At 55.4% G+C, this 14,956-nt stretch overlaps 5 protein-coding genes across 5 annotated transcripts; 3 read left to right on the top strand and 2 right to left on the bottom strand.

The window, feature by feature from the left end:
- Positions 1-1,180: 1,180 nt before the first annotated feature.
- On the top strand, positions 1,181-3,359 carry MONBRDRAFT_34562 (uncharacterized protein; the record flags this gene model as incomplete). Its single annotated transcript, XM_001750396.1, has 8 exons — positions 1,181-1,421; positions 1,571-1,677; positions 2,169-2,232; positions 2,332-2,504; positions 2,622-2,759; positions 2,927-3,019; positions 3,152-3,211; positions 3,306-3,359. The coding sequence occupies exons 2-8, from the start codon at positions 1,576-1,578 to the stop codon at positions 3,357-3,359; spliced, it is 684 nt and encodes a 227-aa protein (XP_001750448.1). The 5' UTR covers positions 1,181-1,421; positions 1,571-1,575.
- A 331-nt stretch (positions 3,360-3,690) lies between these two features.
- On the bottom strand, positions 3,691-4,077 carry MONBRDRAFT_12528 (uncharacterized protein; the record flags this gene model as incomplete). Its single annotated transcript, XM_001750359.1, has 1 exon — positions 3,691-4,077. The coding sequence occupies one exon, from the start codon at positions 4,075-4,077 to the stop codon at positions 3,691-3,693; it is 387 nt and encodes a 128-aa protein (XP_001750411.1).
- A 2,408-nt stretch (positions 4,078-6,485) lies between these two features.
- Positions 6,486-8,512, top strand: MONBRDRAFT_34561 (uncharacterized protein; the record flags this gene model as incomplete). The annotated part of the gene is made up of 8 exons (XM_001750395.1): positions 6,486-6,684; positions 6,764-6,957; positions 7,059-7,469; positions 7,605-7,686; positions 7,798-7,881; positions 7,954-8,034; positions 8,143-8,210; positions 8,333-8,512. The coding sequence occupies 8 exons, from the start codon at positions 6,486-6,488 to the stop codon at positions 8,501-8,503; spliced, it is 1,290 nt and encodes a 429-aa protein (XP_001750447.1). The 3' UTR covers positions 8,504-8,512.
- Positions 8,513-9,403: 891 nt separating this feature from the next.
- Positions 9,404-10,837, bottom strand: MONBRDRAFT_29934 (uncharacterized protein; the record flags this gene model as incomplete). The annotated part of the gene is made up of 3 exons (XM_001750358.1): positions 9,404-9,757; positions 9,802-10,656; positions 10,787-10,837. 3 exons carry the CDS (start codon positions 10,835-10,837, stop codon positions 9,404-9,406), a joined length of 1,260 nt encoding a protein of 419 aa, XP_001750410.1.
- A 966-nt stretch (positions 10,838-11,803) lies between these two features.
- MONBRDRAFT_34560 (uncharacterized protein) lies at positions 11,804-14,661 on the top strand (the record flags this gene model as incomplete). The annotated part of the gene is made up of 10 exons (XM_001750394.1): positions 11,804-11,822; positions 11,918-12,048; positions 12,153-12,227; positions 12,325-12,376; positions 12,462-13,106; positions 13,187-13,319; positions 13,416-13,605; positions 13,713-13,835; positions 13,960-14,028; positions 14,212-14,661. 10 exons carry the CDS (start codon positions 11,804-11,806, stop codon positions 14,458-14,460), a joined length of 1,686 nt encoding a protein of 561 aa, XP_001750446.1. The 3' UTR covers positions 14,461-14,661.
- Positions 14,662-14,956: the final 295 nt, after the last annotated feature.

The following is a 14,956-nucleotide window of genomic DNA, read 5'->3' as shown; positions in this document are numbered from 1 at the left end:
CGTTAGGGCAGTGCGGGTGTGTTGGACGTAGCGAGCCACCTCATCCACGAGGGTTTGTTCACACTCGGCCAGGGCTTTTTGGCCATACTGGCTGTCGATGGTCACGCGAGCGGGGCGCTGACGACGACATGATGCCAAGGCACGGCGTCGAGGATCCTTGAGGAGATTGAGGGAAAGACCGAGGCGAGCGTTGACGAGATGGGTCCACACACTGCGCTCCGTCTCGTCTGGCTTAAAGGCACGGTGCAGCGGCACCGTCGGCGCGGCCTTCAAGGGCGCAATCTGCACCTCCATCCTCCCAAATTCTAGGACCCAAATACCTTTTATGAGCGAGCACGCGAGGCGCGGGATGGAGCAAGGAGAGAGGAATGTAGCGGTTGTGGGTGGAGAGGAAGCGAGACAAGGGGAGGAGGAGGAAGGAGAGAGAGAAGATGTTTGAAATGGTCAAGGCAAGGCAGAACCAGGCAGACTGACCAAGCACCTGTCAAAGGCGCAGCAGCCGCGGTCGGTAGGCAGCGGGAAGGAAGGACCCAAATCCGAGTGAGAGGCGCCAATGGTAACAAAAAAAAAAAAAAAAAAAAAAAGGGATGAATATAAGGCGTTCTTCGTGCTATCCCCGCTGCCCCCGCCTTTCCCCAGATGACCCTAACCCCTCCTGCACCACCCAAGCACCCACCACCACCACCACATCCTCATCCTCATCATCATCACCCAATACTCTCCCGCACACACACACACACCACGCGAGCGCGCGCGACGTACCGGATGCCCCGGTGCCCCGAAGTCAACCTTCGGTAGAAAATAACAACTCAACTGCACACACGCAACCTTTGTCTCTCGTTTTCGCTCTTGTTGATTCGTACCTCTTGCTGGTCTTTGTCTCGCTCTCAACTCTCTCGTTTTCCCTCGTTTTCCCTCTCGTTTTACCTCTCGCGGTTCTCTTCTCTCTCTGTCAAAATCTCTCTCGCGAGTCTCTCTCTCTACATCTCTTTGGCTTTCCCTTGCTTTCTCTGACAGAATGACAAAAGGCACACTCTCGTGTTTCCCTCTAACCTTGAATCCGTTACCTCTAATTTGTTACAACTTTGCTAAAGGCCTAAAAAGTATTTCAGCCCCCCTTCACACTTCATTTCGTGCCAGCCCTTTGCATGCATCTGGTATTTTACTTTTCCAGTATCTGCTCGCAAGAAAAAAAGCCAAAAAACAACAACAACAACAACAAAACGGCAGCGCGGCTCGATAACGCCCGTGACCCCCTCGCTGCCATCGCCTTGAACACCTCATCAGCTGTGGATGACCAGGGGCATTGACCATCATTTGATTAGTTGGGACCAGGTCTTTCTTCTTTTGACATTGATATCAACGCCTCACCGCGCGTCTTGCTCGTGACGTTGCCGCCGCCATTGCCAACGACAGTAACAGTCAGTCCGTGACGCAGGCCCCTCGTTCCTCCTGCCTACGCCGCTCATCCTCACTGCATCGTCTCTCTTCTCTCGTCTCTCTCCCTCCCTCTTTCTCTCTCTCTCTCTCTCTGTTGTCTCCTCTCCCTCTTTGCTGTGACCCGAACCAGGCACAATGGAGACGCGTCCCGCCGCTCTGAAGCTTCGCTTGGATAGCTTGCGCAGCACCATTCGCAACCAGGACCTCACCGGTGCACTGCGCCAACTCGAACGCCTGGTCAGTCGCGACCCCACCTTTTCTCCCAGCCCCAGCCGCATGTAGCCCACCCTTGGCTATCCTTCCCTCTCCTCTCCTCGCTCTTTCGTTCTCCTTTCCTTCTTTTTTTTCTTATTCTGCCGTTTCTTCTTTACACACGGTATACTTACAGGTTCAGATGAACGGCGTCACAACGGCTCATCCAGAGCACCGGTCAGACCTGCACCGAGCGCATGCAAGGGTGCAGGGGCTCTTACAACGCCTCCGACAGCACCTTGCCGAATTTGTCCAACTCTTGCACGATGCCCCGCGAGACATGCAAGACGAATACCAAGACAGCCTCGAACAGGTTTGGCCCTCAAATGCCTCCATCAGTCGTTAAATGCACCGCTTCCAATTTGTGTGTCCCACCCACCCACTTGCATCGCCACCTTTTCTCTCACCATCTTCCCGCGGCCTCTTGATGACTTTTCTTTCTTGCGTTACTTTCCGTTCTGTTCCATCGACAACAGATTGAAGACGCCATCGAGCGCGCGACCGACATTTTGCGCCGTGCTTCAGACAAGCTCAAGACCCGTGAGTCGACCTTTGTTATCGCACACACGTCTGTTCCCAGTCACCGTGCCCCATTCATCCTTTGCTCACGCGGCGTTGCGTGTTCATATGACTCTGCAGCACGGGCTCGAGACCCCACAACTGATCCGCTTCTTGTCGGCGACCAAGAAGACACGGATCCGCTTGAGAGCCATAAATCACGCTCAGCAAGCCAAGTCCCTCTCCTGGTCATCCCACCTTCTCAACAGGCAGCCGATCCTGGCCTCCTTCAACAAGCTCAAGACCTTGCTCAGGTAAAGCTACCACGGCCTCTCACCCCCACCCCCACCCCCGCGCCCTTTTTTTATTTTCATCTCGTCCTTTTTTTTTTTTTCCTTTTTTTTTTTTTCCTTTTTTTTTGCCAACTGAAGACACAAGACTTGGTCATTGGCATTGCGGAGGACGTTCGTGCAGCATTGGCCGTACAACGCGACAAGCTGGATGACATTGAGAGCCACTTGGTCTCCTCTCAGGCTCGGATCACCCAGGGCGCAAAAGAGTTGGCACAGGTGCGTGACGATTGCACATGCTTGTGGCGCAACAAGTCTGCCCATACATCATACGTGTGACCCACCAACTGTCTGCTCACTGCTGTGTCTCGCTGTTGGTGAACCGTTGGCCTTTTGGCCCGCACCCATGGCTTGGGTCTTTTCGATCATTTGCCCTTGTGTCGTAGACGAATGAGAACAAGACTTGGTTGTCTGGTGCCCGAGGTGCACTCACCGTGGGCAGCCTAGTAGGATTGACAGGCCTGGTAGTTGCTGGACCGGTGCGTACGACCTAATCACGACTGGTCAAACATCCATGACCCCTGTAACGCCACACGGCGCCAGTGTCCCGCCGTGGGCTCATTCGCCCTTTTTTTCTTCTCCTTGCTACTCTTGGGCCATGTGTGTCGCAGGTGGGGGCGCTGATTGGCGTGGGCGCTGGCGCCTCCGTGGGCGCTGGCATGGGCGGTTGGGTACGTTGACCGGCCTTGGTTTAGCTCTTCCCAATGCTGGGTGGGTCGGTCTCACGGCGTGTTTGATGTTGTGCTTTTCGGTTCCTGCGTGCAGCTCAACCGCAACAACAAGCGCCAGACACAAGCCACAGCTAGTGGGCTGCAATAGCAGAGCTGGTACCTTGTTGCCCATAAGGCGGCCGGACATTTGTGCCGTGTCAAAACATGTTTAGCACCTGTGTCAATGATCTTGCCCAGCCCAGAAGCAGGTTGGACGCGTGAAATAATCGATGGAAAAGAAGGCAATGATACATAGACACAAGCCAGCTCAGCTGGCAATCAATTGGCCGGGAGGGTCGGGTCAGGAGAAGACAAACACACTAATAATTTACATGACTCTTGCTAACATGAAAAGACTCTTGTTTAGCCATCATTTATTCGCTCCGTTATGGGGACAGACTGGGATTTTAGCGAGTCGTGGGACGGCCGTTTCGCTGGGCTTAGAGGTCCGAGGTGACGAGTCGGGAGACCCAGCTGCGGCGGCGGTGGATACGGGGTGATCCGGTGGCGGAAGACGCCGTTGAGGTGGTGGCACTGCGGTTGTGTGCCTCTTCAAAAGGCGCCTTGGTGTTGACGGCCCAATCAACGTCAACATGACGGGAAGCTGTGGGTTGTTGAATCTCGATCATGCGGACGTGCGTGTTGGCGTGCGCAACGGTGCGGTGGACCTCGCACTGCACGTGCTGGGTCGAAGGTGTGGCGCTAGGGGCGACGTTGCGGCTACGGCCGCTGACGGGGCTGTCCAGGCCCGCAGAGCTGTGCTTGTCGGCCGGCTGCTGGTCGCTGTGGTGGTGATGATGATGATGATGCTTCTTAAACAGACCCATGTTTGGCGGTGTTGGACCGAGACGTGAACCGAGACGTGAACCGAGACGTGAACCAAGGACGTGGACCGAGGCAATGGCAGAAAGATTTAAGATTGGGGCCCGGGGGACAATGCCAAGACGCTCAATACAGGATGTTGGGAGCGCCAGTGACAAGTGCTGCCCAGGTTTGTAGCATGCAAGACTGGATGGGAGGGGGGGGGGGGGAAGAAAGGAAAATGGCTGTTGACCGAGCGCCAAGCCGCCACCAGCCAGCTCCATGCCAGAGCAGCAAGTGATGATGGCGATCAACAGAGAGCATCACGACATGAACACGTACATGCACCAGCCAGCCAGCCAGCCGTGCACGCGCAGGACTGATCATGAGGCCACTTAGACGTTGGAGCCGAAGCCGAGAGAGAGAGAGAGAGAGAGAGAGAGAGAGAGATGGTCCCTACGCATGCGCGCCCCTAAGGTACGTTACGTGTTACGTGTGTACATCACACACACACAAAAACGTATGGGAGCGCATTACGTCATCACAAATTTGTCATCATTTTTATTGCGAATGGTGTGTGGGAGGGGTGATCGGTTGAATGTGTGGTCGAACGTGTGGGCGTTATCATGCATCATGGATGTGATGAGCAAGTCCGTGGGTCTCATTGGCAAGCAACCCCTTGGCGTTTGGTGAGCATTGGGGATATTCGCGGAGATCAGCGACGTGCTTGGCAGATGAGTAGACAACCACCGACTGTGCATGTGCACCGAGCTGTCCGACACAGGGCACAGCAACAGGGATTACACACACATGCACACGCACACGCGCGCGCACAGACACACACATCCTTTTATTAACATAAGAGGGGGTACTTGAAGATACTCTTAAATTCGTTTACATGTTAGGGTTGGCTATTGGTGATCGTTCTGGTTTTCCGACACTCGTCCGAGCGCTGCGCCCGCGGCTGCGATCGAGCTGTCTTGGCATTGGTGCCACCACTCTGACCAGGTTCGTGTGGGGTCATAGGTCCAAACTGGCGATGTACTCGGTGGCTTGGCGTGGACCAAAGCCAATTGCGCCTCCAGCGCTTGCAGGCGCGCCGCCATGGCTCTGATGCACAAGGAAGGTGAGTGGACAGGTGCTCCAACTCTGGATTCAACAACAGAAGTATAACATCGCAACAGCGAAAAGAGCCGAGGGCGCTGAGCGGACAGCACGGAGCAACTTACGTCATTTCTGTTTCGAGACGCACAACCTCGCTTTGTCTGTCCGGGATCTGCTCCTGTTTGAACTGTGGTGCAGTCTCTGTAGCTGGCCCCGTGAGCGAGGGCGGCGGGGTATCCGCTGCTGGTGGGGCAACGACGGCCTGAGGCTTTGGGGCAACCGGCGGCGGATCACCGAGGTACCACAAGCAGGATTGCACCAACGCCGGAGGAATCAGCACCAAAATCAATCGCGACATGTGCCTATGCAAACGGCATCCATTTGGCACAACGCCCGCACACATGAGACCCCGTAGAGGTTCGGCCGGGTGAAGAGAGGCAGGCTGACGCACCAGTCACGGGTGACCTGCGCGCGAGGCTGCGTGGATCGCTGCGAAAACTCATCAAACAAGCTCACAAATCCGCGCCAGAGCTGCTCCTGCGTCGAGGCTGAAGAGTTGGCAGAGCCTTCACCACCCGACGGTGGGGCAGACGGCGCGGACGCAGCACGTGTCCCGTGGGCTTCCCGCCGCCCGCGGGCCAGCCCTCGCCAGCGGCCCACACGTCGCGTCGCGGCCAAGCACGACATCTGTCCTGCTCCGACGCAACTTGCACCCACACCCACACACCACTCGTCAAAAACGTTTCCCCTGCACACCCCAACCCTGTAGCATGCCGCCCAACCAAGAGCCACCCCCTGATGCCCAAGAACCCTGAGTCACACCAGCGCGCGCGCACGCCGGCATCCGCACGCCCCGACCGTCACACACACACACACAACGTCCCGACCAACGCCCAAGCGATAGAGTGTCAATTGTCACACTTTACAAGACAATGCTACCACATGATACTGCTGCCCTCTGCCTTTCTGCTGACATCTCTTCTCTTTCCATCAACAACACCCTCTTAAATCAACTTCTTTCAAAAAAAGGTGTGTGTGTGTGTGTGTGTGTGTGTGTGTGTGTGTGTGTGTGTGTGTGTGTGTGTGTGTGTGTGTGCTTGCTCCGTCGAAATGGCAGCGCGGTTCTGGCCAGCTGAGGGCCCGATGCCTTGAGAATTAAGGGGGTATACCTCCGTCTCTTGGTGTCCGTCCGTCCGTCTGTCTGTCTGGGACGTGGTGATTGGGTGCCCCAGTACCCTGTTGTTCTATATCGTGCTCCGTCCTTTTACACCGTCTGCGCCCCCGCTCACACGACTGACCCGCTGTTTAGGTGCTCGCTTGGCCGATCGAGATGGCTGAAGTGGACTTTAGCACGGATGACGAGACGCTGTCGGGGGCGGCCTCGCCCGTGGCTGCAAACGGGCTGCGCCCGCCTCGCCCACGCCGCCGCAAGTCCTCCTCCCGCCAAGGCATGAGGCACATCGACATTTACATCTCCCCCAAACGCCCCAGTCTAGAGGCCAGCCGACTACTCACGGCCTTTTTCGGCGGTATGTTTGTCTTCGCCCCTTTACCCTTCGCCGCATTGACACCTTGACCAATTTTCCCGACTTCTTCTGCCCTGCCAAGCACCTGCCGGGCCCCCACAAGCTCACGCCGCCTTGTCACACCATACTCTGCCAGTGTCCCGCAACTACTACCGGTTTAGCCGCCTGACCGATGGCATCACCAACGTCGTCCTCAAGTGCACTCAGACTGAAACCCGCCCTGAATCACCGCACCCACACATCCTGCTCATGCGCATCTACGGTGACAATACCGAGGTATGATCCCTGCCCTGCACGCGTTGTGGCTCCACACCACACGCTCGCCCTCCGCCGACGTGCACCCTGGCTTGTCTCTCATCCACAATTTGCTTCGACAGCGCTTGATCGATCGCGAGGCTGAACTGACATCCCACGAGCTGCTGGCCTCCCAGTCCCTGGCCATGCCCTTGTACGGCTCTTTTCTCAATGGCTACGTCTATGGCTACATGCCTGGTGACGTTTGCTCCAGTGATCAACTGGCTGACGAAAACGTGGCCATCCCGACCGCACAACACCTGGCTCTCTTTCACCGCACCATGTTCAAGGCCGCCACCCCCTCTGCCAACGTTGCTGCTGCCGCCCTTCGAGGTGGTCCCTTTGATCTCAGTGCTGGCAACTCTGTCTGGCTCGCTACGGTCCGCCAGTGGCTGACCCTGCAGCCGGCGGCCAGCGTCTCTGACCCCCGCCTACAGGCCGAGTTTGCCCACCTAACGGATAGCCTCCTTGTCACCCTCACCAATCAAGTCGTGGTGCGTCCCCTGTTAAGGACGTGTCAAGGCAGCCCCGTGAACCCTGGCCCTGCGTGAACTTTCACAGCTTGTTTGGATTCAAATGGTCTTTGCTATGTCGGCCTGACACGCTGCTGGTGGCCACCTTGATGATAGGAGGCTTGCAAGCCACATGACTCTGATCTGGTCATTTGTCATAATGACCTCCTAGCTGGCAATATTCTGCGGCAGGAAGATGGTTCGTTTCCTGACTCGCCACCTCTTGCAGCACCAACAAACCTGCAACGATTTCAACAGCAATTCTCCTGACTCTTGCTATTCACTATACATCCTGCTCGCGGCCCTTTAGGAAGCGTCCGCTTTATCGACTACGAATACTGTGGTGCCAATCCCCGTGCCTACGACTTTGCCAACCATTTTAATGAGTACTGCGGTCGGTCCTTCACACGGCTTTGGCACAGCGACCCAGCCCGATGGCGCTCACTCAATCTTGACCCCACGCTAGGGCTGGGACCCGTGGACTTTGGAAAGTATCCCAGTGTGGATGCTCAGCGTCGCTTTGTGGAGGTGTATGCCGATGCCCTTGGTATGTCAATGTGTTCACCACGACGCTGGACGGCTGCAAGCGTGGGAATCCCAGTAATCCGTTTCCAAGTGTTTGAACGTGCATGCGACAACTCACCTCGGCAAACAGGCGGTGATATGCTGCAGACGCCCGAGTCGCGTGAGGCCTTTCTGGCTAGCATTGAGGCCCACCGCATGGTGAGTGATATGCTTGCATGACCCAAGTCACCCCCCCCAAAAAAAAATATATATATATATATATATCGGTTTGCATCGTAGCTGTTCACAAAGACTCACGACTCTGGGCACTTGTTGCACAGGCATCCCATCTTTTGTGGAGCATCTGGAGTCTGTTGCAGGCAACGAGCAGCCAGATTGAGTTTGACTACGTTGGTTACGCCCACGAGCGCATTACCGAGCTGCAACGCCTGCTGGCCGGACGCGATGCAGATGTTCATGTCAAACCTGCGCCTCTGACCACTGATGTCTGATTTGGTGGCTTGTTGGATCGATACCATGAGCGGGAAAGAGAATTTGTTTATCCGGCTATTTCTTCCCCACCATGTGGTTCTGGAATGTGTACGAAAGTGGTCGGGGCGTGGGTGTAGCCCACCCGTTGAGAATTAAAGGCAGGAGCTGAAGGACGTGAATTGCATTTACCTGTCGATTTGAAGAACCGCTCTGCACACTTGCTTCAGAATGATGCCTGTGATAAAAACAGCAAGCAACGGGCGCCGATTTGCTGTAGACATCTCTCAAAAAAGCAATAAAAAGGTGGACGTGAAGGTATCCGGGAATGGTCGGCCCATGTCGCCATCGCAATTCGGCTGGATGTCAATGTGTGGAACCGGGTCAACCAGCGGCCTCGCACGTCCACTGGCCAACCCGGTAACCTGCTTTATAAACCCTGCCCCATCTCTTATTGAGCCGTGGCTCAACCTTGCTGGGGTCAAGACAAACGGGGCCAACTTTTATTCATGCGCAAGCACAAGGTGGCTCTTTCCCATAACAAGCATGATGATGATAATTTTTGTGCAATTTTATTCCTTTCAACGATCATAACATCACAAGACGATGGTTCTGTATGAACTATCGACCTGGCCGCCGGTTCATCTTGATCGGCCTTCTCTCTTCCAGGACTGTAGCCCTGCGGTATTAAAGTTACTTGCATGCGTGCGTGCCAGCGTCATTTCCCCCGATCCATTTCGGACGATTTTATTTGCAATTACTTTAATCAGGAGAAGACATCAAAAACTCTTGGTTGGGCTCCGCGGCGGAAAACTGAATCAATGCTAACACCCTAAGTCGTCAAACGAGCTGTTGCTCTATTCAAAGACCACGTTAAGTTTCCTGCGCAAAGGTTTACGGGCCCGTTGTCAACATGACATGGTTCAGCTCGTTTCAAGCGGGTTGAGGAATGGCGGCTGCGTCGGCTGGGGCAGATGAGGAAGATGAGGCAGTGGCGGCGGCTTTGGCAGCAGTATCAGCAGTATTAGTATCAGGAGTATCTGCAGTGTCGACACCGGCGGCTGCACCGGCTGTTTTGGTAGCATCAGTGGGAAATGCGACAGCTTTGGCGTTTGCAACAGCTGCTTTCCCCCTTGGCTGCTGCTTGACGGGGCACCACTTCCGTTGGTGGCCGATGGCAGGCCCACAACAAACCGAGCAAATATGGTACCTCCGTTTGGTACGCTGCAACCCAGGATGCGATAAAAACAGAGAAAGTGAGTACGCATGGGCAAGCCCTCTCACATCGCGGGTCTAGCATTGTTGTCGATATTGCACGTACGCGTGAGAAGCCAAGGTTCCCGCCTGCGTGGTGCCGCATAGGTTGCAATGTCATCCGCGGCGCCTGGGTTGCCTGCATGGTCTGCCTTGCTCGGTTTGCCTGGGGTGTCTGATTTGGCTGGGGTGTCTGATTTGCCTGCAAGGTCTGCAAATTCTGCAGGGCCTGCATGGCCTGCAGGGTCTGCATTGTCTGCAAGACCTGGATTGCATGCATTGTCTGCTGCCGGGTGTTTTGCTGAGGCGTCAAGGCCAAATATAGTGCCAAGAGGTTTGTAGTGTAGTGGTCGGCCTGCTGGGCAAGACGCTGTGCTACTTTCTGGGCAGCCTCAATACCAGCACCGCCTGATGCTTTCTTGCTACTGCCTGCTGTCGCGCTGTCCGATGCAGAGGTGCTGGTTGGGCAGGTATGAGCTCGCTTGGTAGGTGGCGCTGAGGCTATTGTCGCTGAATCCGATACCACTGGTGTTGCAGCTGATATCACAGTACTCGTGGCAACGCCCCTAGTCAGGGCAACCGGAGCCATGGCTGTCTTTTTGAGAGTGTGCGATTGTTGGCCAGCATGGCATGGCCCTGCGTGTGTCAAGCCCAAACGTGGCACAGGCATGGATTGCTGCATCGCCGGCTCATTGCGTGCAATGGTTGTGCGCTGCGTTTGCAGTGCCTGCTGCGTTTGCAGTGCCTGCTGCGTTTGCAGTGCCTGCTGCGTTTGCAGTGCCTGCTGCGTTTGCAGTGCCTGCTGTGCTTGCTGCGCAGCTGACGGCTCTGTGCACCGCTGCCGTGCCGTCAACGTCAAAAACTGTGTCAAGAGGCGTGCGTTGTACTGATCAGCCTGTTGGGTAAGAAGTTGCTCCACGTGCTGCACAGCCACAAAACCAGCTTCGGCTGAAGCGCCAGCGTTGCTACCTGCTGTCAAGCCGCTCGATGTGGCGGCGCGGGTCTGCAGAGCCAGCGCGCTCGGCAGGTCCTGCCGTGGACGATGCCGATACCGCTGGCGTCGCCGCTGATAGAACAGGGTTTGAGGTATCACCCTGGGTCATGGTTGTCTTTTGAATGCGCAGCTTGCGACCAGCCCCGGTAGCTCTAACCTACGCACGGTGCTGTCAAAGCAGCATGACCCTGCACTCCTTCAGCAGATGGTCCAATTCTTTTGAGGCGGCGAAAGTACAAAAAAAAAAAAAAGAAAAAAAAAAGAGAGATATCAAGGATTGAAACGGCGCTCTGTGTTGTACTCTGTCTGATCGATACGATAATCCTTGCCCAAGCCCCAACGTAGCGTGTTCCTTCTCAAGTCGCAGCCCAAGCTCCAACGTGGTGGCTCAGAAAAAAAAAAAAAAAAAAAAAAAAAAAAAAAAAAAAAAAAAAAAAAATCGAAGGACATGTCATGATTTTAACGGCTCAAAATGATGACAATTCTATCTGACAAAAGAACTATTTGCTACCATGTGAAAGTGGACCCTCTCTCTCGAGAGAGAGTTTTTTATTTTATTTTTCTGTTGACGCGCGGGCTGCGTCGCACACACACACACACACACACACACACACGCACGCGTGCGCCGCGTACGCAGATACCTCGAGGTGTGGCAGCTCCATCACACTGCTGGTAGCAAGCTAGTAGCTGGTGGCTGACTGCTGCTGGTAGCAAGCTGGTGGCTGGTGGCTGACTGGTGCTGGTGCTGGTGCTGGTGCTGGTGCTGGTTACGGTTGCAGCTCCGTTTGGATCAAAGCTCGATGGTCTTGCTAGGGGGGGAGGTGAGTCGCTGGCGCTGGTTGTGCTGTGGTGTACAAACAAGCAAGTGATCGTCAGCTGGCGGGCTGTGGCCTTGTCCTGACCCGGAAAGGCAACTCACAGCCGCGTTGTGGACCCCTTGTGACACGTACATGCCGTCGTTGTGGCAGCAAAAGTCCTTCGCAGTCGGACGGGCCTCTTTCTCTCGGTCTTCTCTCCTCATACCCGAGGTTGACTTTTTGATCGCCCGTGTGCACTGACGCTTGTGATCACCAGCATGGCCGACCAGCGCCCTGGTACGTACTTGACTTCCAAGACATCTCTTGTATCCCAGCTCTCTCCTCTGTCCAACTCATGCGACCGTCTCTTGTTATGACGCCTGCACCAATAGGCATGCGCATGCCGAATGGCATGTCTGGAGGCATGGCAGGTGGCATGCCCGCCAACATGCAGGCCAACATGCAGGCCAATCTGCCCGCCAACATGCAGGCCAACATGCAGGCCAACATGGCTGGCATGATGGTTGGTTTCCAAGTCAACCACCCCACGCCCCGCTCTTGTTCCTGTGCCGTTTGCTCGCGCACCCTCGACTCTCACACGCTCAACAACGCTGCTCACTGTCTTAGCCCATCAACTTTCTTCTGCCCGAATCTTATTTTCTGCCCAACATGGCACAATCCACCGACTTTAGCAACGTCTCGGTTCGTTCGGGTGGCCCCCTTTCTGTCTTCAAGCCAGGCGGCCACACTTTTCTTTTCATGGCTTCTCACCGCAGTCGGCCACCGGTGTTCTTGACAGCGCGCGCCCTGGGCAACGTCATCATCCGCAACCACTTTTCCTCACATGCCAGGTTTGTCTGCCTGCGCACCCCCTCGCCCAGTGTTTCCCTTCTTCTGAGAGCCGCGTAACCATTTGCTCTGGTTCCCCCGGCTTAGGCTCTGTATTAATGCCCAACATGTTTCCAATGGAGTGGTTGAAACAACATGCGGCATTTGTCAATCCTCAACAGATGGAGCACCACGGCTTCCCCAGTGGTTCCATGGGCGCCTCGGCCTCGGATGCCCAGCGCATGATCATGCAGGCCGCCAGCGCCGTAGCTGCCAACGCTGCCAACGCCGCCAACGCGAGCGCCGCCAGCGCTGCCGCCCGCAAGTTCTCCCAACAGCAGCAGACCACAGCCCCCTCCCAATCCGCACAGCAACAAGTGTCCACACCTTCGTGGACCCCGAGCAGTGCTACGCGGGCCCCGTCAGCAGGCAACCCAGCCCTTTCAGCCAAATCCACGGCCGCTTCAGGGGGCAACGCCGCATCGGGGTCATCTGGAAACACAGCCACTGCCTCGGCTGTTCGTCAAAATTCCGCTTCTGCCCAGCCCGCCGCTCCTTCGCCCCGCAAAACACCCCGCAAGGGTCAAGTCAGCGCCGTGACCGACGAATTTGCTTCCAACGTTCCCTCTTCCAAGCCCGCCACCGCCACAGGCGGCGCCGGCGGTGTCAGTGCCGGCAACAAGGGCAGTACAGGTGCCAAAGGCTCGAGCGGCAACGCCAAGGACGGAACCTCCACGACAACTTCTCGTAAAGGTCAGGCAGGACCCATGCACGTGACTCGAATCATGCCATCACAAGCTGTGTCCACCTCGCTCACCTAAATTTTCGTTTAGAGCGATCCAGCGGTGCTGGTAGCAAGCGTTCCTCCTCCACGGCGAATAAGAACAGTTCAGGCGAACCTGCCGCCAAGAGTAGTGCTCGCTCGTCAACCACCTCAGCTGCCAATCGTGACGCCAAGGGCGCAAGGTGCGACGTGGCTTTTTGCTTAGTGCTCCCTCCCAGCCTGGCCCAAGCCTCTCCCCTCATTCTCGCATGCTCCGGGTATCCCGTACGCGTTTGTAGTCGACGCATCTCTGTCAAACGTTACCCTGTCCAGTCAATGCACTACAAATGTGGTTCCACGCCCAGCGACTTTCCCATCAAGGGCATTCCTGGACACTTTCCCGATCCAGCCATTGTCAACGTGCGCGAGGCTCCAACCCCCACTTTTCAGTCCTATCTTGATGCCCCACGTTTCAAGACCCGCATCTCGGTTCGTTTTGATCCGGTTTCTCCTTTCCATTTGCCACCTCGCTCCAACCCCGGCTGTCGCACTGCAGCTCAGCCTTCTGCGGGTCCTTTGGTGTTGGCCTTTTGTAGACGGGCTTGCACCGGCGCATCTCGGGCCTTCATAAGCAGTTGTGCCTTGTCTCCGGCAATGGTCCCGATGGGCACGAGACCGACGCACCAGAAAATGATGAATACAATGCTCTGTTGCAAATGGTATGTCAAGTCATCGCGAAAGCAGTGCCTTGGTTCATCAATCCGGCCTGGTCGATCGCCTGCTAACCTGCGGTTGCGTTACACCTTTGCCTTGTATTTTTGATTGTATTGCAACCGACTGTAGTTGACCTCAATCACCGAGACCAACAGCGACTTGAAGGAGCAAGTCAATTTGTGCCACGCTGTTCTGACAGTATGTGTTCTTGTCCAAGCCCCCTCCCCCCACCACCAACCCCTAAAAAAGAACAAACACAAACAAGCCAAAAAAACAAAAACAACAAACACAAACAAACAAAATAGTGCTCAAGCGTGTGCACTTGGAAAGCAGTGCTCACCCAATTTGGCTGTTGTTGTGCTGTCGTTGACACCATTACAGAACTGTCGGGCTCGCAAGCAAGCCTATCGTCAAGACATGCGCCGCGTTGACGAGATTATGACTGTCCGATTGCAACAGCATCAAAACTCCATCGCTGAAATGGTGGCCAAACGCGGCGACAAGTCCTACGCCTCATTGCCTGCCCACGTGAAACAGCTGACTGCCAAGAACACGGGACCTTCAGCTGCCAATCAGCCTGCCAGTCGCCGACGCAGCAGCGGCGTCAAGGGCCGCACTCCTACCCGATAGGATCCGTGCCTTTGCCGCGATGCATCGGTCGCCGTGCGGCCTTTTGTGACCATCTTGCCTTTTAGCTGGTGTGTGCCACTTCACGTGACTGTTTCAAGTTGAGCAGGATAGGTTTTGGTCTGCAGTTTGTTCACCAGTACTCGTTGTAAGGCCTCTTCGCTGGGTCATCTGTCTTAAGTCCTCCTGTATCTGGCTCAATTGCTACATGTGACAGCGATCCTCCAGTCTGCTGATGGGTTGTCTGGCCAAGTGTTGGCCCCAATCCCCATCCATCGTTGCCACACACCTTGAAGAACAGCAGCAAGGTGGTGGGCAGAAGAGGAAGCGAGGCGCCAGAAGTAAGAAACAGAGAATCAGAAAGTAGAATAATATTATGAAGGTTGAAGCAGAAGAAGAAGAAGAAGAAGAAGAAGAAGAAGAAGAAGAAGAAGAAGAAGAAGAAGAAGAAGAAGAAGAAGAAGAAGAAGAAGAAGAAGAAGAAGAAGAAGAAGAAGAA

The sequence above is a fragment of the Monosiga brevicollis genome, genomic scaffold (genome assembly GCF_000002865.3).
Source record: "Monosiga brevicollis MX1 MONBRscaffold_40 genomic scaffold, whole genome shotgun sequence".
Lineage (NCBI taxonomy): Eukaryota > Choanoflagellata > Craspedida > Salpingoecidae > Monosiga > Monosiga brevicollis.
This window is presented reverse-complemented; position numbering and strand designations above follow the sequence as displayed.